General features: G+C 43.2%; 1 protein-coding gene across 5 annotated transcripts; it reads left to right on the top strand.

Annotated features, from left to right (window-relative positions):
* Positions 1 to 23: 23 nt before the first annotated feature.
* ASTE1 (asteroid homolog 1) lies at positions 24 to 20,582 on the top strand. 5 transcript variants are annotated; one of them, XM_082625194.1, is made up of 7 exons: positions 24 to 624; positions 1,237 to 1,408; positions 1,553 to 1,713; positions 2,101 to 2,875; positions 15,082 to 15,292; positions 17,061 to 17,250; positions 20,093 to 20,582. In XM_082625194.1, exons 3-7 carry the CDS (start codon positions 1,571 to 1,573, stop codon positions 20,415 to 20,417), a joined length of 1,644 nt encoding a protein of 547 aa, XP_082481320.1. In that variant the 5' UTR covers positions 24 to 624; positions 1,237 to 1,408; positions 1,553 to 1,570; the 3' UTR covers positions 20,418 to 20,582. The 5 variants fall into 5 exon arrangements, with proteins under 5 accessions (XP_082481320.1, XP_082481319.1, XP_082481317.1 ...); XM_082625193.1 differs by having other exon boundaries at positions 1,553 to 2,287; positions 2,642 to 2,875; XM_082625191.1 differs by having other exon boundaries at positions 24 to 439; positions 1,553 to 2,875.
* Positions 20,583 to 21,354: the final 772 nt, after the last annotated feature.

Below are 21,354 nucleotides of genomic sequence, written 5' to 3'. Positions count from 1 at the left end.
CGTTGCCAGGGAGACGGCGCGGGGCGTGCCGGGAAGTCGAGCGCGGCCGCTGGGCGCCGTTGCCAGGGAGACGGCGCGGGGCACGCCGGGAAGCCGGGGAGGCGGCCCCTAGCTGGTCACGGAGGCGGAAGTGTGGGCTGACCAAGGTGGGCGGGGAAAAGGAGGCCGGCCCAGCGGGCCTCGCTGCCCTAACCTAACAGCAGCCATTCGGAGCGTGCTTTACAGCCTTCCTGGGCCGACCTCACGCCAGGCCCGGGGGCACCTCACCCCTCCGCGCAGTCGGCGCCGCTAGCTTCCTGGAATCGGGCTCTCGTGACGTCATACGCGGAGACTTCCGATTCCGCTCGGGAGGTCGGGCTCACGTGCCGGGAGCTCCTGGTCTCCCCCGGCTCCTGCTGGCTTGTGGTGGAGGGGCTGGTCTTCTGGGAGGACGGAGCAGGTGGGCGCTGCAGCTGCGGGCCCGGGGGGCGCGGTTTGAAGGCCTGTATTTGAGGACTTGGAGCAAATCTTTTGCGCGCCCTCCTCCTGTGTAGCGCGCATTTGTTGAACATCTTCTGTAACTAGCTTCGGCTGAGTTGACGCGGTCTCTGCTCGCATTTGCTGTACAAGACAGACTTGAGAGAAGTAGGTACCCTACAGGGTAAGGTACTGAGACAGGGCCAAGCCTAGGGTGAAGTGAGTTGGGCACTAAATGCAAGGGGAAGCCCAAAAACTCTGTGATCAAGATAAATAAATTTTAACACAATATCTTTAAAAAATCAAAACTAACGCAAAAAAAAAAATACATGCTTGACAAAACCTCACGATTTTAAATAAAGACAGGATCAGTAACTGTGCCATGCTGAGCCATATTGGAGCCTGAGGCCAAAGGAGAAACCAGTAATACTTATCCTGTGACTTAGCCAGTTGGGGAAGGCTATCTTCAGTTCCTGGGACGTATATGCCAAGACAGATGAGAAGAGCCTCTGGTTAGCGTGAAACTGGAGAGTTAAGTTCCTCCAGGCTTGAAAGTTAGAACTGTGCTAATTAAGACGGGCCCGTAAGCCAAGGCCTCAAAGAAATTCCCAGACTCTGATAATCAAAATAGAAAAACTGGATCCATATCATTGACCCTACACACTTTAGTTAACTGAAGCCTAATGCTTTCTGTGCTATTAATTATGTTATTGAGGTTATCATTTTTATAGCTTAGGATCTTTTACGCTGACCCCACAAAACAAATATTCTATGTTGTAGGATGGTGACTGTCTCAGTATCAAAGTCCGCAGAAGTTCAATACGTCAGCAGCCTCCGTCCCTGTCCAAAGAGCAGACTCCATGAAGCCATTGAGTTTGTGCCTTGTAACATATGGGGAAAGCGAGAGAGGATGAAAAAGCTCTCAGCTAGGTGATATTGCTTGAGAATCTAGGTAAGGACTAAGATGTTGACACCTAATGTGTTCTATTTAAAGAGCTCTTCACAACATTTGCTGTGGATTTGATGGTGCTAGAAACAGTAGCTTGGTCCCCCGTAAGCAACATCAATTAAAAGTGTGTTCTCTTGTTTTAAACAGGCAATTCTTCAGACAGTCATGGGTATCCGAGGACTAATGAGTTTTGTGGAAGATCATATTAATGAGTTCTTCACAGATTTGAAGTTGCGAGACACAAAAATTATCATTGACGGCTATGCCCTCTTCCACCGGCTTTGCTTCAGTTCAAACTTGGAGCTCCAGTATGGAGGGGACTATGATTCTTTTACAGATGTTGTAGAAAAATTCTTTGAATCGCTTTTTGCTTGTAAAATCTGCCCATATGTTGTTTTAGATGGAGGATGTGACATTTCTGATAAAAAGCTTAACACTTTAAAGGATCGAGCTAGGGAGAAGATCCAGATGGCCCATTCCCTTTCTGTTGGCGGGGGTGGTTATGTGTGTCCCTTACTCATCCGGGAAGTATTCATTCAGGTTCTGATCAAGCTGCGGGTGCGTTTTGTCCAGTGCTTTTCAGAAGCAGATCGGGACATTATGACCCTTGCTAATCACTGGAATTGCCCCGTGTTATCGTCTGATAGTGACTTTTGCATTTTTGACCTGAAACGTGGGTTTTGCCCATTGAATAGCTTTCAGTGGAGAAACGTGAACACTGTCAAGGGCACACGAGACTGCTATATCCCTGCCAAGTGCTTTTCCCTTGATGCGCTTTGCTATCACTTCGGCAACATGAACAAAGTTCTGCTGCCTCTCTTCGCGGCGCTGTGTGGAAATGACTATGTTAATCTGCCCGTCGTGGAGACGTTCTTAAGTAAAGTATGTCTTCCTCTTGGGGCTCCCAGTTCTAAGGGGAGGAGGCACCACCGGGTGCTGGGACTTCTGAATTGGTTGTCTCGTTTTGCTGACCCTACCGAAGCATTAGACAACGTTCTGAAACATCTCCCCAGAAAGAGTCAAGGAACCGTGAAGAAGCTTCTCTGTGGCTCCATGGGGGAGTACCTGCAGTCCCAGGGGAGGCTGCAGGACTTCTTCCAGCATGGTGCTTACGCCTGCCCAGACACCTGGGATCCGGGTTTACCGCCTTGGGTCCTCGCGGCCTTGGCCAGAGGCCAGCTGTCCCCTTTCATCAGCGATGCTCTGGTGCTGAGACGGACCATTCTCCACACACAGGTAGAAAACATGCAGCGACCAAACGCCCACAGAATCTCTCTGCCCATCCGGCAAGTCATCTACGGGCTCCTTGTGAATACTCCTCCAAATCCGGGAAATGTGGCCTGGGATGCACTGCCTCCTCAGCTGCCAGCTTTCAGCGAAGTGGAAAGGATTAATAAAAATATCAAAACATCAATTGTTGATGCAGTAGAACTGCCCAAGGATCACTCTGACTTAAGCAAATTGACTGAGGTAAGTGTTTGTAATACCACTGCAATTTCTATAAAGCATTTTACAGGTTACAAAGTGCTTTCATGTGTATTATCTCTCTTAACAAACTGAGGTTGGTTGCTATATTGCCCCCATTTCATAGCTGAGAAAACTAAGACTCAACTAAATCCGTAGCCAGGGAATTATCCATGCTAGGACTCAAACCTAGATCTTTTAGCTCCAGATTTGCCATTTCCACTGTACTTCAGTAGCATGTGTTAATCTTTGCGGTTATTACTACTACTCTTGTTGTTAACTAGCTATCAGTAGAATGGGGTTAGTGACTAAAAATAAAGGAAAGGGAAAAAAATTCTGAGCTGCAGAAAAAAGAAAGCTTGCCTTCAGGCCTTGATCAAAGGCACAAATAGCATCTCAGACTGCATTGGATTGCAATTAACAGGATTAATACTGATGCTTAGGCCTAATTTTTCTTTTTTATTGATGAGGACTTTTTTTTTACACTTGAGATTTATGGCATCATGGTGATTTGCTTAGTTTGATACTGAAAACTTGACTCTTAGCCTAACTCAGTGTTGATTAAACTTGAGTAACAGACCAACCCCCTTTTCAAGGTAAAAGAAATTCTCATGGATCCCAGTGTTTACTTAGTTTTTTAAATAATATTACATAAATATATTAAAAATTACAAATAGATGTGAAGCTGCTTATGTGAACACAATTAAATTTACAAATTAAATGCAGATAAACTGAATTCCAATTGCAATGGTTATTGGAGGTTTTTTTGTTTTTGTTTTTAAATTTATTTATTTATTTTTGGCTACGTTGCATCTTTGTTGCTGCCCAGGGGCTTTCTCTAGTTGCAGTGAGCAGGGGCTACTCTTCACTGCAGTGCATGGGCTTCTCATTGCGGTGGCTTCTCTTGTTGCACACCATGGGCTTTAGGCGCGTGGGCTTCAGTAGTTGTGCTGCGCCCGCTCGGTAGTTGTGGCACGCTGGATCAGTAGTTGTGGCTCACGGGCTCTAGAGTGCAGGCTCAGTAGTTGGGGTGCACGGGCTTAGTTGCTCTGTGTCATGTGGGATCTTCCCGGACCAGGGATTGAACCCGTGTCCCCTGCATTGGCAGGCAGATTCTTAATCACTGCGCCACCAGGGAAGTCCCGGGGGGGTTTTGGATCCAACTCAATATTCAGACTCGGGAGACTCTCTCAGGCCACTCAGGGTGCAAGTCTGCTCCAGGATATAGGGCCACGTAACAGCGTCCGCAAAGGTTTGAATCAGGAGCGGGAGTCCTCCCAACGGTCTACACCATTGATTCTCCTGGGGGTGATTTTTCCCCCCAGGAGACACTTAGCAGTGTCTGGAGACACTTTTGATTGGCAGTACTTGAGGAGGGGTGGCTGTTGCTACTGACATGTAGTCAGGAGGAGCCAAGTATGTTGCTAAACATCTTACAGTTGACAGGACAGTGCCCCCAGCCAAGATTTATGCAGCCCAGAATGCCCACACAGGTGACCAGGAACTAGCCCTTTTAGCCTCCCCATTGGTGACAGCTCAGGCAGGAGGAACAAGATTCACATCGGTGGGTCCAGGAGCCTCCTTGGCAAGGGGGAATGACTGCTATTAGGAACAGGGTTTCTTTCTGGGGTGATGAAATGTTCTGGAATTAGAGATGGTTGCACAGGCTTATAAAGAAACTAAAACTACTTTAAAAGGGTGAATTTTATGACATGGAAATTATATCTCAATTAAAGAAGGAAAAAGTCCCACTGGCCTCCTTCCCCACGGGATCTAATCTTTCTTGTAACAATTCCATAGACATAGCTTCTGAGGTCCCTGCAAGGGACATGCCTGATTACAAGTCACTGCACCCAGGGAAGCCCCAAGATAGGGCGTCCTCATCTGGTTTGTACAGTTCATTTATTGTGTAAGTCTAGATACAATTTTACAGGAGTCATTCTTATCATGCTAAGTAGCACAGCTGACTAACTTTATCATGTTTCCAGGTTTAAAGAACTGGAGAGTTGAGCATAGGTCAGATTCCAAACAAGGAATTTATTAAAACTTTACCCACACCAGAAAAATTGAAATTAGCAACGGTGTGGCTGTTAGCACAACTGACGCTGTCCCGAGCCCTTGCTCTTCCTATCCTTTCACTGACCCTACCCGGGACTGTACTGTGCCGTCAGTCACTCCTCTGCATCAAGGGCTTTGTGGTTAATAGAGACTGTTTAATAATCATTAGGACCAGGTGGCCTCTATGCTCTGTTAGTCCCCAAACAATGAAAACCTTTTCTGACGTACTCACGGCACTCATGAGACCGGCTGGCTACCCATTCATGAATCTTCACTTAGGAATGCACGCCCTGTTTCCAAACACCACCACCCCCAAAGGTTAACTATAAATTGTCCCAGTGGCCCCGCAGCCGTGTGCAGTGCATTTGCACATGCTTCCGATTAGTCGTTGTCCACCAGATCCCGATCCCACCCTGACTACGTTACCCGCTGATAAACTGATCCAATGACTACATGGAGCTGCCGGCCTCGTTTTTCAGCCTCAGGATGCCTTCTCAGTTTGGTGGGCACTTATTGCCTCCACCCTCCAACAGCAACATTCTGAAGGAGGTTTTGCTGAAATTACATTTCTCCTCACAACATAAATGGTGCTATGTTGGAGGGCTTTTTTTTTTTTTTTTACTTTTTTTATGGCTTTATTGAGAAGTGTTTTTAATGTGCATACTCTGATGAGTTTTGACGTACATTTACATCCATGAATCCATCCTACAGTTAAGATAATGAATGTATCCATCAGCCCTAAACATTTCCTTTGCCTCTGTGCCCTTCATCCTTCCCTCAGTGTGTACACATAGCAAAGTGCACAGATAATTTACACCTTGATGAGTTCTTACCAGCTCAACAGTTCCATGTAAAGGGCACCCAGATGAAGATTCATTATCAGCACCCCTGCTTTCCCCAGTGTGGTTACAGTCAATCCCTCCCTTACCCCTTGTACTCACTGTTCTGATCTCTAACAACCTTGAATACTTCTGTTTTTACACTTGATAAATCGTCTGGCTTCTTTTATTCAACATGGTGTTCATGAGATTCATTCATATCACTGTGCATAGTTGTAGATCTTTTATTTCTCATTGTTGTGTATTTTTACCTTGTGGGAATATACCACAATTGATTGTTCCATTTTATAGCTGATGGGCATTTGTGCAGTTTGCAGTTTGGGCTATTATGAATAGTGCTATGAACATCCGAGTACACAGCATTTAGTAGAAATACGGTCACCTTTCTGTTGCACATATAACTAGGAGTGGAGTTGCTGGGACATAAGACACATGTATGTTCAGCTTAGAAGACACATTGCCAAGTGCACAGTGGTTTTACCAATAAATATTCCGACCAGCAGTTTATGAGAGTTCTTCTTACTTTATACCCTTGCCCTTACTTGGTATCTTCTATACTTCTAAAAAATTTTAGCTTGGGCTTCCCTGGTGGCGCAGTGGTTGAGAGTCCACCTGCCGATGCAGGGGACACGGGTTCGTGCACCGGTTTGGGAAGATCCCACATGCTGTGGAGCAGCTGGGCCCGTGAGCCATGGCCACTGAGCCTGCGCGTCCGGAGCCTGTGCTCCGCAACGGGAGAGGCCACAACAGTGAGAGGCCCGCGTACCACAAAAAAAAAAAAAATAAAAAAAATTTTAGCTGTTCTTTTTTTTTTATTTAAACAGATTTTTATTAGCTTTATTCTTTTTTTAATTTTTTTATACAGCAGGTTCTTATTAGTTATCCATTTTATACATATTAGTGTATATATGTCAATCCCTATGGCCCAATACATCACACCACCACCACCACCACCCCACCGCTTTCCCCCCTTGGTGTCCATACGTTCTCTACATCTGTGTCTCAATTTCTGCCCAGCAAACCAGTTCATCTGTACCATTTTCCTAGGTTCCACATATATGCGTTAATATACGATATTTGTTTTTCTCTTTCTGACTTACTTTGCTCTGTATGACAGTCTCTAGATTCATCCACATCTCTACAAATGACCCAATTTCGTTCCGTTATATGGCTGAGTAATATTCCATAGTATATATGTACCACATTTTCTTTATCCATTCATCTGTTGATGGGCATATAGGTTGCTACCATGACCTGGCTATTGTAAATAGTGCTAAAGTGAACATTAGGGTGCATGTGTCTTTTTGAACTATGGTTTTCTCTGGGTATATGCCCAGTAGTGGGATTCCTGGGTCATATGGTAATTCTATTTTTAGTTTTTTAAGGAACCTCCATACTGTTCTCCATAGTGGCTGTATCAATTTACATTCCCACAAACAGTGCAGCGGAGTTCCCTTTTCTCCACACCCTCTCCAGCATGTGTTGTTTGTAGATTTTCTGGTGATGCCCATTCTAACTGGTGTAAAGTGATACCTCATTGTAGTTTTGATTTGCATTTCTCTAATACTTAGTGATGTTGAGCAGCTTTTCATGTGCTTCTTGGACATCTGTATGTCTTCTTTGGAGAAATGTCTATTTAGGTCTTCTGCCCATTTTTGGAATGGATTGTTTGTTTTTTTAATATTGAGCTGCATGAGCTGTTTATACAATTCGGAGATTAACCCTTTGTCCGTTGATTCGTTTGCAAATATTTTCTCCCATTCTGAGGGTTGTCTTTTCATCTTGTTTATGGTTTCCTTTGCTGTGCAAAAACTTTTAAGTTTCATTAGGTCCCATTTGTTTATTTTTGTTTTTATTTCCATTACTCTAGGAGGTGGATCAAAAAAGATCTTGCTGTGATTTATACCAAAGAGTGTTCTTCCCATGTTTTCCTCTGAGAGTTTTATAATGTTCAGTCTTACATTTAGTTCTCTAATCCATTTTGAGTTTATTTTTGTGTATGGTGTTAGGGAGTGTTCTAATTTCATTCTTTTACATGTAGCTGTCCAGTTTTCCCAGCACCACTTATTGAAGAGACTGTCTTCTCTCCATTGTATATCCTTGCCTCCTTTGTCATAGATTAGTTGACCGTAGGTGCATGGGTGTATCTCTGGGCTTTCTATCTTGTTCCACTGATCTGTATTTCTGTTTTTGTGCCAGTACCATATTGTCTTGATAACTGTAGCTTTGTAGTATAGTCTGAAGTCAGATAGTCTGATTCCTCCAGCTCTGTTTTTTTCCCTCAAGACTGCTTTGAATATTCGGGGTCTTTTATGTCCCCATATAACTTTTAAGATTTTTTGTTCTAGTTCTATAAAAACTGCCATTGGTAATTTGATAGGGATTGCATTGAATCTGTAGATTGCTTTGGGTAGTAGAGTCATTTTCACAATATTGATTCTTCCAATCTAAGAACATGGTATATCTCTCCATCTGTTTGTATCATCTTTAATTTCTTTCATCAGTGTCTTATAGTTTTCTGCACACAGGTCTTTTGTCTCCCTAGGTAGGTTTATTCCTAGGTATTTTATTCTTTTTATTGCAGTGGTAAATGGGAGTGTTTCCTTAATTTCTCTTTCAGATTTTTCATCATTAGTGTATAGGAATGCAAGAGATGTCTGTGCATTAATTTTGTGTCCTGCAACTTTACCAAATTCATTGATTAGCTCTAGTAGTTTTTTGGTGGCATCTTTAGGATTCTCTGTGTATAGCATCATGTCATCTGATAAGTGACATGTTTTACTTCTTCTTTTCCAATTTGTGTTCCTTTTATTTCTTTTTCTTCTCTGATTGCTGTGGCTAGGACTTCCAAAACTATGTTGAATAATAGTGGTGAGAGTGGACATCCTTGTCTTGTTCCTGATCTTAGATGAAATGCTTTCAGGTTTTCACCATTGAGAATGATGTTTGCTGTGGGTTTGTCATATATGGCCTTTATTATGTTGAGGTAGGTTCCCTCTATGCCCACTTTCTGGAGAGTTTTATCATAAATGGGTGTTGAATTTTGTTGAAAGCTTTTTCTGCATCTACTGAGATGTTCATATGGTTTTTCTTCTTCAATTTGTTAATATGGTGTATCACATTGATTGATTAGCATATATTGAAGAATCCTTGCATCCCTGGGATAAATCCCACTTGATCATGGTGTATGATCCTTTTAATGTGTTGATGGTTTCTGTTTCCTGGTATTTTGTTGAGGATTTTTGCATCTATATTCATCAGTGATATTGGTCTGTAATTTTCTTTTTTTGTGGTATCTTTGTCTGGTTTTGGTATCAGCGTGGTGGTGGCCTCATAGAATGAGTTTGGGAGTGTTCCTTCCTCTGCAAATATTTGGAAGAGTTTGAAAAGGATGGGTGTTAGCTCTTCTCTAAATGTTTGATAGAATTCACCTGTGAAGTCATCTGGTCCTGGACTTTTGTTTGTTGGAAGATTTTTAATCACAGTTTCAATTTCATTACTTGTGATTGGTCTATTCATATTTTCTATTTCTTCCTGGTTCAGTCTTGGAAGGTTATAGCTTCCTAAAAATTTGTCCATTTCTTCCAGGTTGTCCATTTTATTGGCATAGAGGTGCTTGTAGGATGCTTTGTATTTCTGCAGTGTCTGTTGTAACTTCTCCTTTTTCTTTTCTAATTTTATTGATTTGAGTCATCTCCCTCTTTTTCTTGATGAGTCTGGTTAATGGTTTATCAATTTTGTTTATCTTCTCAAAGAACCAGCTTTTAGTTTTATTGATCTTTGCTATTGTTTTCTTTGTTTCTGTTTCATTTATTTTTGCTCTGATCTTTATGATTTCTTTCCTTCTGCTAACTTGGGGTTTTGTTTTTCTTTCTCTAGTTCTTTTAGGTGTAAGGTTAGATTGTCTATTTGAGATTTTTTTGTTTCTTGAGGTAGGCTTATATAGCTATAAACTTCCCTCTTAGAACTGCTTTTTGCTGTACCCCATAGGTTTTGGATCGTCCTGTTTTCATTGTCATTTTTCTCTAGGTATTTTTTGATTTCCTCTTTGATTTTTCAGTGATCTCTTGGTTATTTAGTACGTATTGTTTAGCCTCCATGTGTTTGTGTTTTTTACATTTTTTTCCCAGTAATTGATTTCTAATCTCATAGCGTTGTGGTCAGAAAAGATGCTTGATATGATTTCAGTTTTCTTAAAATTACTGAGGCTTGATTTGTGACCCAAGATGTGATCTCTCCTGGAGAATGTTCTGTGTGCACTTGAGAAGAAGTGTAATCTGCTGTTTTTGGATGGAATGTCCTATAAATATCAATTAAATCTATCTGGTCTATTGTGTCATTTAAAGCTTGTGTTTCCATATTAATTTTCTGTTGGATGATCTGGCCATTGGTGTAAGTGAGGTGTTAAAGTCCCCCACTATTATTGTGTTACTGTCTATTTCCTGTTTTATAGCTCTTAGCAGTTGCCTTACGTATTGAGGTGCTTCTGTGTTGGGTGCATATATATTTTATAATTGTTGTATTTTCTTCTTGGATTGATCCCTTGATCATTATGTAGTGCCCTTCCTTGTCTCTTGTAACATTCCGTATTTTAAAGTCTATTTTATCTGATATGAGTATTACTGCTCCAGCTTCTTTTGATTTCCATTTGCATGGAGTATCTTTTCCATCCCCTCACTTTCAGTCTATATGTGTCCCCTAGGTCTGAAATGGGTCTCTTGTAGACAGCATATATATGGGTGTTGTTTTTGTATCCATTCAACGAGCCTGTGTCTTTTGGTTGGAGCATTTAATCCATTTACGTTGAAGGTAATTATCAATATGTATGTTCCTATTACCATTTTCTTAATTGTTTTGGGTTTGTTTTTGTAGGTCCTTTTCTTCTCTTGTGTTTCCCACTTAGAGAAGTTCCTTTTGCATTTGTTGTAGAGCTGGTTTGGTGGGTGCTGAATTCTCTTAGCTTTTGCTTGTTTGTAAAGCTTTTGATTTCTGCATCAATCTAATAAGATCCTTGCCGGCTAGAGTAATCTTGGTTGTAGGTTCTTCCCTTTCATCACTTTAAGTGTATCATGCCACTCCCTTCTGGTTTGTAGAGTTTCTGCCGAGAAATCAGCTGTTAACCATATGGGAGTTCCCTTGTATGTTATTTTTCTCTTGCTGCTTTCCCATAATTTTTCTTTGTCTTTAATTTTTGCCAATTTGATTACTATGTGTCTTGGCGTGTTTCTTCTTGGGTTTATCCTGTATGGGACTCTCTGCACTTCCTGGACTTGGGTGGCTATTTCCTTTCCCATGTTAAGGGAAGTTTTCTAGTATAATCTCTTCAAATATTTCTCGGGTCCTTTCTCTCTCTCTTTTCTCTGAGACCCCTATGAATGTTGTTGCGTTTAATGTTGTCCCAGAGGTCTCTTGGGCTGTCTTCATTTCTTTTCATTCTTTTTTCTTTATTCTGTTCCGCAGCAGTGAATTCCACCATTCTGTCTTCTAGGTCACTTATCCGTTCTTCTGCCTCAGTTATTCTGCTATTGATTCCTTCTAGGGTATTTTTCATTTCAGTTATTGTATTGTTCCATCTCTGTTTGTTTGTTTCTTTCTTTCTTCTAGGCCTTTGTTAAACATTCTTGCATCTTCTGATCTTTGCCTCCATTCTTTTTTCTGAGGTCCTGGTTCATCTTCACTATCATTATTCTGAATTCTTTTTCTGAAAGGTTGCCTATCTCCACTTCATTTAGTTGTTTTATGGGTTTTATCTTGTTCCTTCATCTGATACATAGCCCTCTGCCTTTTCATCTTGTCTGTCTTTCTGTGAATGTGGTTTTTGTTCCACAGGCTGCAGGATTGTAGTTCTTGCTTCTGCTGTCTTTCCTCTGGTGGATTAGGCTATCTATGAGGCCTGTGCAAGTTTCCTCATGGGAGGGACTGGTGGTGGGTAGAGCTGGCTGTTGCTCAGGTGAGCAGAGCTCAGTAAAGTTTTAATGTGCTTGTCTGCTGATGGGTGGGGCTGGGTTCCCTCCCTGTTGGTTGTTTGGCTTGAGGTGACCCAACACTGGAGCCTACCCAGGCTCTTTGGTGGGGCTTATGGCAGACTCTGGGAAGGCTCATGCCAAGGAGTACTTCCCAGAACTTCTGCTGCCAGTGTCCTTGTCCTCACAGTGAGACACAGCCACCCCCCACCTCTGCAGGAGACCCTCCAACAGTAGCAGGTACGTCTGGTTCAGTCTCCTATGGGGTCACTGCTCCTTCCCCTGGGTCCCAATGCACACACTACTTTGTGTGTGCCCTCCAAGAGTAGAGTCTCTGTTTCCCCCAGTCCTGTTGAAGTCCTGCAATCAAATCCCGCTAGCCTTCAAAGTCTGATTCTCTAGGAATTCCTTCTCCCGTTGCCGGACCCCCAGGTTGGGAAGCCTGACGTGGGGCTAAGAACCTTCACTCCAGTGGGTGGACTTCTATGGTATAAGAGTTCTCCAGTCTGTGAGTCACCCACCCAGCAGTTATGGGATTTGATTTTATTGCGATTGCGTCCCTCCTACCGTCTCATTGTGGCCTCTCCTTTGTCTTTGGATGTGGGGTATCTTTTTTGGTGAGTTCCAGTGTCTTCCTGTCGATGATTGTTCAGCAGTTAGTTGTGATTCTGGTGCTCTCACAAGAGGGAGTGAGAACACGTCCTTCTACTCCACCCAATTTTAGCTGTTCTTATGGTTGCCATCATTTTAGCCAATTTGGTGGGTGTTAGTTTGCATTTCTCTGATGACTTATTTGAACACCTTTGCATGTGTTCACTGGCCATTTGCATATTCTGTTAAGTTTCTATTCAAAGTCTTTTGTCCATTTTCCTGCGTTTTGGTTTATTTCTATATACAGGTCCTTTGTCACATAACATTGTGGGAGCATACTGTGGGTTGTCTTTTCACTCAAGTATGTTTTGCTGAACAAAAGTTCTTAATACACTCTAATCTAAAATTTTGTTATTTATGCCTGTCACTTTTGTGACCTACTTAAGAAATTATTGCCTGCTCCAAGGTCATGAAAAATATTTTTGCCTTTTACACTTAGATCTGAAATCTATCTAGAATTGATTTGTTTGTGTGTGTGGTGTGACATAGGGGTCAGGGCACTTTTCCCCCACATGAAAATCCAGTTGAGTCAATGAGTACAGCAGGTGGATTATACTCCTGGCTCAGTGGAGGTGACAGGTGTTCTCATCACGTACTTGTATTCAAAGTGGGGTGAGATTTTAGTTCAGTGTCTGTGCGGTGACATCATTTGGCTTTCCCTTGGCACCATCAATTCTGCATTTTAGCTCAATGTTGTTAGCTCTAATTAGCCCATGATAATTCTAAAGGGAATCAGGTGCAAATATGATTCCAAAGGTGTGCAGGTACAAGTATGGAGACTTTGTGATAATATCTTCATTTTGTATGCTTAACATGATGGGACAGTAATACTTTATCTGCTCTGTGCCAGCTCTTGTAATAGAAAATTTATACAATCTCTCATTTATTTCCCACAGTAACCACGTAGGGTAGAGTTTCCATTTTGGCTGTGTCACTTGCAGTGGACAGAGCACCATTCAGGTTAACCCGTGAGAGGCTAACCATAAGGAGGATGGAAGGGACCATTCTTGGGGAGTAAGTCAGTGCCAAGCCCCACCTCCCTCCGGGCGCCTCTGCCTCTGAGGCAGCTTCTTCTGCAGACTTGTCACATGGGATGAACCCTAACTAGATTTAAGGCCTATGAGCTGAGTAGTCCCCCTTGGGGAAGGGAACAAGAACTAGTGGGTTCCATGAAACATCTGTGTAACTCATTCTAGTGCCCATTTTACAGATGATCAGACCTGACTGTAGAAAAGCTCAGAAACTCGCTCAAGGCTGCAGAGTTAGTGAGGGCAGAACCTCTCTGAAGTCAAAGCCCAGACTCTGCTTGGTTCATAGAAGTTGTAACTTGGCTAGAGAATTCAATAATTTAAGCATTATATGTCAGAAAAGAATTCATGTATTTTCTTAGCTTTGCATGGTAGGTCTTTCTATCAGTTTAGATTATGAGGAATATATTTAAATTTAAGAAGTTAATGCTACTTCCCATAGGGGTGATTGACTGTACTGTAAACCAGTTTGCGTGTTTCTGATTTTTAAATTTTTATGACGGTATCAAATTACTAAAACCAGTACCTATAAATCATTGTATTAAAGTTGTCATATTGATGATGAACCTGTTTTGTCAGTTACAACGTGTTTTACTTCAGGTTAACATCTCTGTGTTTTCAGCTGTCAACTCACTTACTTACTGACTAGGTGTTAGGTGCCAAGAAATGTGCCAGACTGTCTCATCCTTCCAGAAAATTAAGGAAATATTTTCTGGGTGTGTGCAGACACCAGTAATACAAACTATTTTTTTTCCTCTTAGAGTTTGATTGTGAAGTCGCCCAGAGATGCTCTTTTAATAGCCCTAATTTCCTTATCTGTAAAAGTGTGTGACCTGCAAGGTTCCTTACGGTTCTTAAATCTTAAGATTCATAGTAAATCAACTATACTTCAATTTTTTTAAAAAATCAACAAAAAAAAAGAAGAAGAAAAAAAGATTCCTTAAGGCAAAATTATGTCAACCAGAAGCCCGAAGCCCTCATAGCTGTTTACTTCCTTTTATTTGAAGCCTGGAGTGAAAGTTGGTGTGGTATGTTATTACAAGGACAATGCGGGCAGCCCTTAAATATTCCTATTTGCTGGAATATACCTGCCACTAGAAGCGGCCGCCCTGGGACAATCCCCGTGCGGGAGAACACAGACAATAAGACATTCAGCTGGGTTGGGACATGAGTCAGGACCCATCCCAAGCAGAAGGCTGCATGGGATGCTGCAGAGGGTGCATGTGGTTGAAGTCTGCCTTCCGGAGGTGATTGGTGATGGCGTCACAGACGAGGGGGGCCTGAACAGTCACTGGCAGGTAAGGGTAGGGTTGAGTATAGATCTTTGTTTCTTAAAGCAGAAGAGTTAAAATGCAGATTCCTGGGCTCCCCTCATTTACTGAATCAGTTTAAGGGGTGGGGCCTGAGGATTGCTTTAACAAGTTTCCCAGGTGACAGGCACACTGCAGATGCCCAACAGCCTGCATGGGGGATGGACTGACGCGAGCAAGGGCTGTGCAGCGGGAAGAGACAGCACATCCAGCCAGTCACCGCATTTATTACGCCCCTTATGAAGGTTCTAATTTTGAGTGTGGCTGATTTTTTTCCACAGGAAGATAAGAAACCGACCTAGAGAATGAGAAAGAAAGACATTCTCCAAAGTAACTTACAGAATGTTTGGTGTACATTTTCAGCTCTCCTTGGCTAGACGGCAGATACTTCTGTTAGAAACGCTGAAAGTGAAACAGAGCATCCTGGACCCAATCCCTGCTGCGTTGAAGTTGCCCATCGCCGTCAGCTGCTACTGGGTGCAGCACACGGAGGCCAAGGCAAAACTGCATCATCTGCAGGCCTTACTTCTGGGAATGCTGATGGGACCCTTGCATGCCATGATCAACAGCCCTGGTAGGTATCTGGAAGTCCCAAGAGTATGTTTTTGCATGTTACTTGCATGTAATCAAACGTTTAAACAAACAAACAAAAATTCTCGGATTATTTACTTCCATCAGTTATATCAGAACTTAGAAGCGGGGCACCAAAATGTCACTCATTCCTTGTAGATCTTTCTGAGTGTTCCGTGTACCAGGTCAGTGCTGGAGGGCTTGACCTCAAGGGCACAGCAGTGAAGATGCGCTGATGCCTCACCCACCTGTCCTGTGGCACCTGACGCTTAGTCTGTAAAGCGTGACCATGATGTACATTTTGTGCTCCGTGTTCCCTGTCCTTCTCTTCAGTGCAGCAGCAGCATTTTCCCTGGAGACTTAAGTAAAATTGCCCATTGGTGAAACTTAAGAATACCTACAATTACTGTAAACATTCATGCTTGTGCTGTTTTGTGTTGTTTATTTTTTTACTTTCTTTTTTCTCCACTGTAAGTTTCAATTAGTATATGAGTTGTGATGGTAGAAATGGTTAACTTCTCTTTCTATTAGAGAAATACACTTCGAGGCAGTTTCATCTTTATTTAAACATCAGGTGAAATAAAGATGCATTGGAGCACTTCAATCCTCTAATGGGATTATTCTCTTTACAAAATTATGAATGCTTTATCCAAACATGTATAATAGTTGTCACACTCTAGAACAGTACTAACGTGATAGCTACTAGCCACAGGTGGCTATTTAAAATTTAAAATTCAGTTTCTCAATGCACTTGCCACATTCCAAGTGCCTAGTAGCCACAGGTGGCTAGAGGCTGCTGTACTGGACAGCACAGTTGTAGAACATTCCCATCACTGCAGAAAGTTCTGGACAGCACTACTCTGGCATTTACTGTTTAAAATAAGTTCATGAAAGGATGAGCCAGCACAGACTCCAGGACACCCCAAAGTGGAAGAGCAGCTGTCAGAAGGGACTGTTGCACAGCAAGTTAAGTTCCGGCCCACTGCTGGTTAGGACACAAGTTTAGGGTGTTTCCTCTCATTGAACATAAATATAGTTTAAGAAAATTCTCAGAGCACCAGTCTATTAAGTTTTTACCTGAGTCGAACAGAAGGGGCATGTCAAGGGTCTGTTTCTTTTCTTTTAGGAATGTGGACCCCATACCCAGGCAGGCTCAGTGCCTTGCTGCTCGCTCATTGGTAAAAGGTGGGCCTCCTTTTCCTTCCTTCCATGTTGGTCTGGAAGGCAGGCTGCACGTGGAGCCGGGAATAGGCAGGTTTCCTGGGGTGGCTGCTGCTTGTCCTCTACCACTGAGGAAGTGGCTGATTTGCCCCATTCTCTATGAGTCATATCTTATTCTCTTCCCATAAAACAGAAGTTAAAGCGTGTTTTGAACACACGGCTGTTTCTTTAAGGAAATGTAGTGAAATAGAACAGTAAAGGGAAGGGGATTTTTCATAGAGACAGATTTAGGGTTTGGAGAGTTCAGATGCAGATGTGTTTAAAGTCAGGTAGTAGATTAGAGGAAGAGATACTATTTTAAGGAAAAAGATAAAGAATTTGGGGTTGAATAAAGTTAGGTTGTCATTAAAAGGGCATCTCAGTATAAATATTTCAGTTTATACATTGAAAGGCTTTTACATTGACATGAAAATAGAAAAGAGCCAAAAAAGAAAAGCATTTTGGTTATTCAGTTTTTTTCTTTATGGAATTTGAAGTTTTATATATGGAGAAAATTACAAGATGATACAGTGTTTTTGGAAATACTGCCCTTGGGTCGTGTCTTTATCTAGATGAGGAAGCTCTGCAGGGCGGTGGTGCTGAGATGCTGTATGAAGAGCTGCAGAGAGTGAAGGCACAGCCGGGCCTGAGGCTGGACTTAGACACAGCTCATGTCTTCTGTCAGTGGCAGTGCTGCCTTCAGATGGGGCTGTATCTCAACCAACTGCTGTCCACGCCTCTCCCAGAGCCAGACCTAACTCGGTAAGCACCCAGGAAACTAGTGCAGGTGGCTGCATGTAGAAGTAAATACTTCAGTTTACATTTAACGCAAAGAAGTTTTTTTTAAAACAATCAAACTTAGTATATAACTGGTCTTGGATCACTGTTAAAGCTGAAGAGCTGTAATATTAAATTTTTAAAATATTAGATTACTTCCATATTTCCAAAGAAAGTTTCCATGATTTTTTTAAGTTTTCCAAATTTAAAAAAATCGGTTCATTAAAATAAAAATAAGAGGCACAGTTGTTGGTAGAATATAGCTCTTTCCCTCATTTCTTTCAGGTCTTTATTCAAATATCACGTTATAAAAGCTTTTTCTGATCATCCTACTGAAATATTATTCTCTGCTTCCAATTTCTCTAGTCCTATTACTCTTCTGTATTTTTGATTGATAATTGCATTTCTAACCACTCAGCATATTGTTTACTCATTCATTGATGTTAAATGCTTACTCTGCTAGGGCGTAGTGAGCAACACATTTAAAAAGTCTGTGCTGTCACAAAGCTTTTATTTTAGTGAGGTGACTATTAGATGCTTATGTGTATTTTTTTTATTTGGGGCTTTTGTTTTGCCAGGCAGGTGTGAAGAAGGGAGAGACAGCCTGTATGCCAGAAGTGGTTTAACGTTCAACTATAGAGTGTAAGCTGCGTAAGAAGGAAAGGATAGCAGTAGGGTGTGAGCCAGTAAAAAGGGTGGTAGGATCAATGGATTGGACATCATGATGATTATCCGTTCGAGGGGGTGAGTGAGGAAGATAAAAGGGAGATGGTTAGAAAATGGAGTTGATATTACATACGTGCTTTGTCTCTTCACTTGAAGATAAGCTCTGGGTGTGTGCTGGGACTTGCCTGTTTTGTTTACCGTTGTAGCCCCAGTACCTAGCATTAAGTACTCAAATACTTGTTGAATTAATGAGTGCTATATGGAGGCCTGTCATATATGCTCGTTTGACTTGAAATATTTCAAGTTGAAAGCTTCCTAGCAGTACATAGTGTTGTTAATGTTACTGAACGCAAGTCTGTGTGTCTGACCCACAGTGAGGCCAAACAGTACCAAAACATTGGAGTTTGGAGCAGAGAAAGGTTTATTGCAGGGCCCTGCAAGGAGATGGGTGGCTCATGCCTTAAAAACCCCAACTCCCTGAGAGCTTTCAGCAAAGCCCTTTTATAGGAAAGGTGAGGGAGGCACATGGTTAGTTGTTGCAGACTTCCTGGTGTCAGATCCTCTGTTCTTGAGGTCAGGTCACCATGTTCCTATAAACCTCTAACAAAACAAATGTTATCCTCCGTTCTAAAGGGAAAGGGAAAGGGAGGCATTTAATTCTGTCTCCATGCCTCCTTGTGGCTTTTAACACTTAACAAATCCCAGAAGCGAAGTGACATCATTACCGTTCATTTTACCTGTTCAAAGCCCCAAGGATCGACTTTCGCCCTCCTAGGTCCAGGCCCTGGCTAAGAGGAGGGGGTCCCTGCGGGGGCTGGTTACCCTGCCCTGGAGCGTTCGTCTGTCCGGCACCCAGTCTGGGTCCTCCTGCCAGTGCCCAGGCCCAATGGGAGAGGCAGATCTCAGCTGGCGGGGCCCTCAGGGCCTGGCCCCCAGACCCTGCCCAGCCGGCATCACTGAGGGAGCCAGGCGCCCAGGACCCCGCCGGCCCTCAAACTGGCCCCCAGTTCCCCCAGCTCACCCGCCGGCCCCAAGGCCGGCGGGCCTAGGAGCCAGGGAGAAGGCTGTGATCCGCCTCTCACCGCACTCGCTGTCCCAGCACAGCTGCGAGCTGACTGCTGCTGGAGGGGGACCGCTGTCCCGGCTGCCAGTCCTGGCTAAGGGCTGCATGCCCACCCCGCCCCCTGTACTGAGCATGGCGCTCCCCCCACACGTCGGCCCGCCGGGCCTGCCAGCTGAACACTCGGCAGCACTCCGGCCTCAGCTGCCCCGAGGCCCCCCGCCGGCTCCTTGGGAGCCGCCTCCACACGCAAGTTCTCAGGAACGAGCTGCAGCCACAGGGCGGTGTGGCGTCCGCTGGCTGAACCGGTGCTGCAACCTGGGGCGGCCACGCAAACCTGCCGGCCCGGCCCCTATTACATTCCTACACCCTAGACCTCTCTACCAAATAAGATTGATGGATTGGCGTTTGACCTATGGATTCTTTATTCCTTTTCTTTACTAATTTTGATCATCCTTGACTGGATCCTCTCTAGTGACCACGGATCCCTATAAAACAAGACAGCGGAAACAGTTCCCTCGATAATGATTTCAGCAGGAGAGTTGTTCCTGCATCTCAGCATCACCAAGGCTCTTTAAATGATGATTTTACACTGAGTAAATGATGGTTCTCCATCAGTTGCTAAGGTACCAGTCAGTCAACCCTGGAAGTAAGTTAATATGTTAAATCTGTGGCTTCCAGTTCTTCCCAGCTTATATTTGTGGAGTTGGTTTTTAATCCAAGTGAATGAATGACCTCGCAAATGATACGATTAAATTTTCTCATATTTCAACAGACTGCCTGTTTGTCCTATCAGAGGCATTTTTAACTCCTTGTCTTTGAAGTGTTAAGAGGCCTGCTCAACTTTGGGCTAGTTGGAGAACCAGCAAGCATCCATCATTTAATTTGTTGATAAAAAGTTCTAAGTATCATTAGCCAAGAAGTAATCTCTGTAACAATTCAGTTCCTTCTTTCAAGAAACAGATTCTTCTTGAGTAACTTTAATAATGATTTTATAGAAGCAGCGCTCTCAGTGTTTGTTGCGTCTGTTGAAGCCACGTTAGTGAGTTGTCCCAGTGCAGGAACCTCTGCTGTAACGACACCCTCTTCTCTCCCGAGCAGACTGTACAGCGGGAGCCTGGTGCACGGGCTGTGCCGACAGCCGCTGACGTCGGCCTCGGTGGAGAGCCTCCTGCACGTGTGTCCTGAGGCCCAGCAACTCTATGAGCGTATGTTCAGTGCCACTAGGTCGTGTGCCCCTGCTGAACTAGTCCTACCAAAGGGTAAATCAAAAAAAAGAAGGCAGAAGAAACGAGGTACCCCCTGGTCAGAGAACAGAGTGGGGACCACCTTAAACGCTAGGAGTTGGCATGAGGGAGGCAATCGGTTTGAGCTGTTGATGGTGGGGACCTTGGAGGAGCACATGGAGGCCCCGGAGCTCACATAAACTCAGTTGCAACCAGGTTGGGATTCTTACGGAAAATTTGTATTACCTCCCTTGAAATGACTGACTTTCTTTTAGAATTAAATCTGTTAAAGGATAAATACTGCAGTATTTTGAATTCCAAAGTACTTTGTATTCTGCTTTTAATAAATACGTGGTTTAAGTAAACTTCTGTATTTTTTCAACTCGTGAAAGAAAACGTTTGCACTTGCCATGTTCCACTTTAGTAAGTTAATAATGGTCTATAACCTTCAAATTGTGGCAACTCAGCCAAGCTATGTTTTCAGAAAGAACAGAAGTCCTACATCAGTTACTTCCTATAAGCTTAAGCTGGGTTATCATCATTTAACACAACTTTTTTACAACTGTCTCCCCTTCATCCCTTATTATGAAAGGTCTGGGCCCCAGAAGATAGACGTGAGGAAGCCAGACAGAAAAGGAGAACTTTAAGTACTTTGTCAAAGAGCCCATGGCAGGGCTGATGAGCATTTTAGATGTGCTCCAGTTTTTATTTTACTTATTTTTTAAATTTCTTTTATTTTTTTTTTATTTTATTTTTTTTTTAGTTTATTCATTTTGGGCTGCGTTGGGTCTTCATTGCTGTGTGCGGGCTCTCTCTAGTTGCAGTGAGCGGGGGCTACTCTTCATTGTGGTATGTGGGCTTCTTATTGCGGTGACTTCTCTTGTTGTGGAGCACCGGCTCTAGGTGCACGGGCTTCAGTAGTTGTGGCTCACGGGCTCCAGAGCGCAGGCTCAGTAGTTGTGGCGCACAGGCTTAGTTGCTCCGTGGCACGTGGGATCTTCCTAGACCAGGGCTCAAACCCATGTCCCCTGCATTGGCAGGTGGATTCTTAACCACTGTACCACCAGGGAAGCCCTATGTGCTCCAGTTTTTAGGAAAGAAATTGAAACTGTAATGGTCCCAACAAAAGAAGAAACA

This window comes from Mesoplodon mirus, assembly GCF_964341445.2.
Source record: "Mesoplodon mirus genome assembly, chromosome: 6".
NCBI classification, from domain to species: Eukaryota; Metazoa; Chordata; class Mammalia; order Artiodactyla; family Ziphiidae; genus Mesoplodon; species Mesoplodon mirus.
The sequence above is the reverse complement of the archived record's forward strand: the minus strand, read 5'-3'. Positions and strand labels throughout refer to the sequence as shown.

What these genes read in the sequence shown, in the direction of transcription:
- ASTE1 (XM_082625192.1), top strand. Translation starts at nt 1,571, where the DNA reads ATGGGTATCCGAGGACTAATGAGTTTTGTGGAAGATCATATTAATGAG. An exon ending in ACTTAAGCAAATTGACTGAG is followed by an intron (nt 2,876 to 15,081) that starts GTAAGTGTTTGT and finishes GTACATTTTCAG; the next exon opens with CTCTCCTTGGCTAGACGGCA. An exon ending in TGCCATGATCAACAGCCCTG is followed by an intron (nt 15,293 to 17,060) that starts GTAGGTATCTGG and finishes GTCTTTATCTAG; the next exon opens with ATGAGGAAGCTCTGCAGGGC.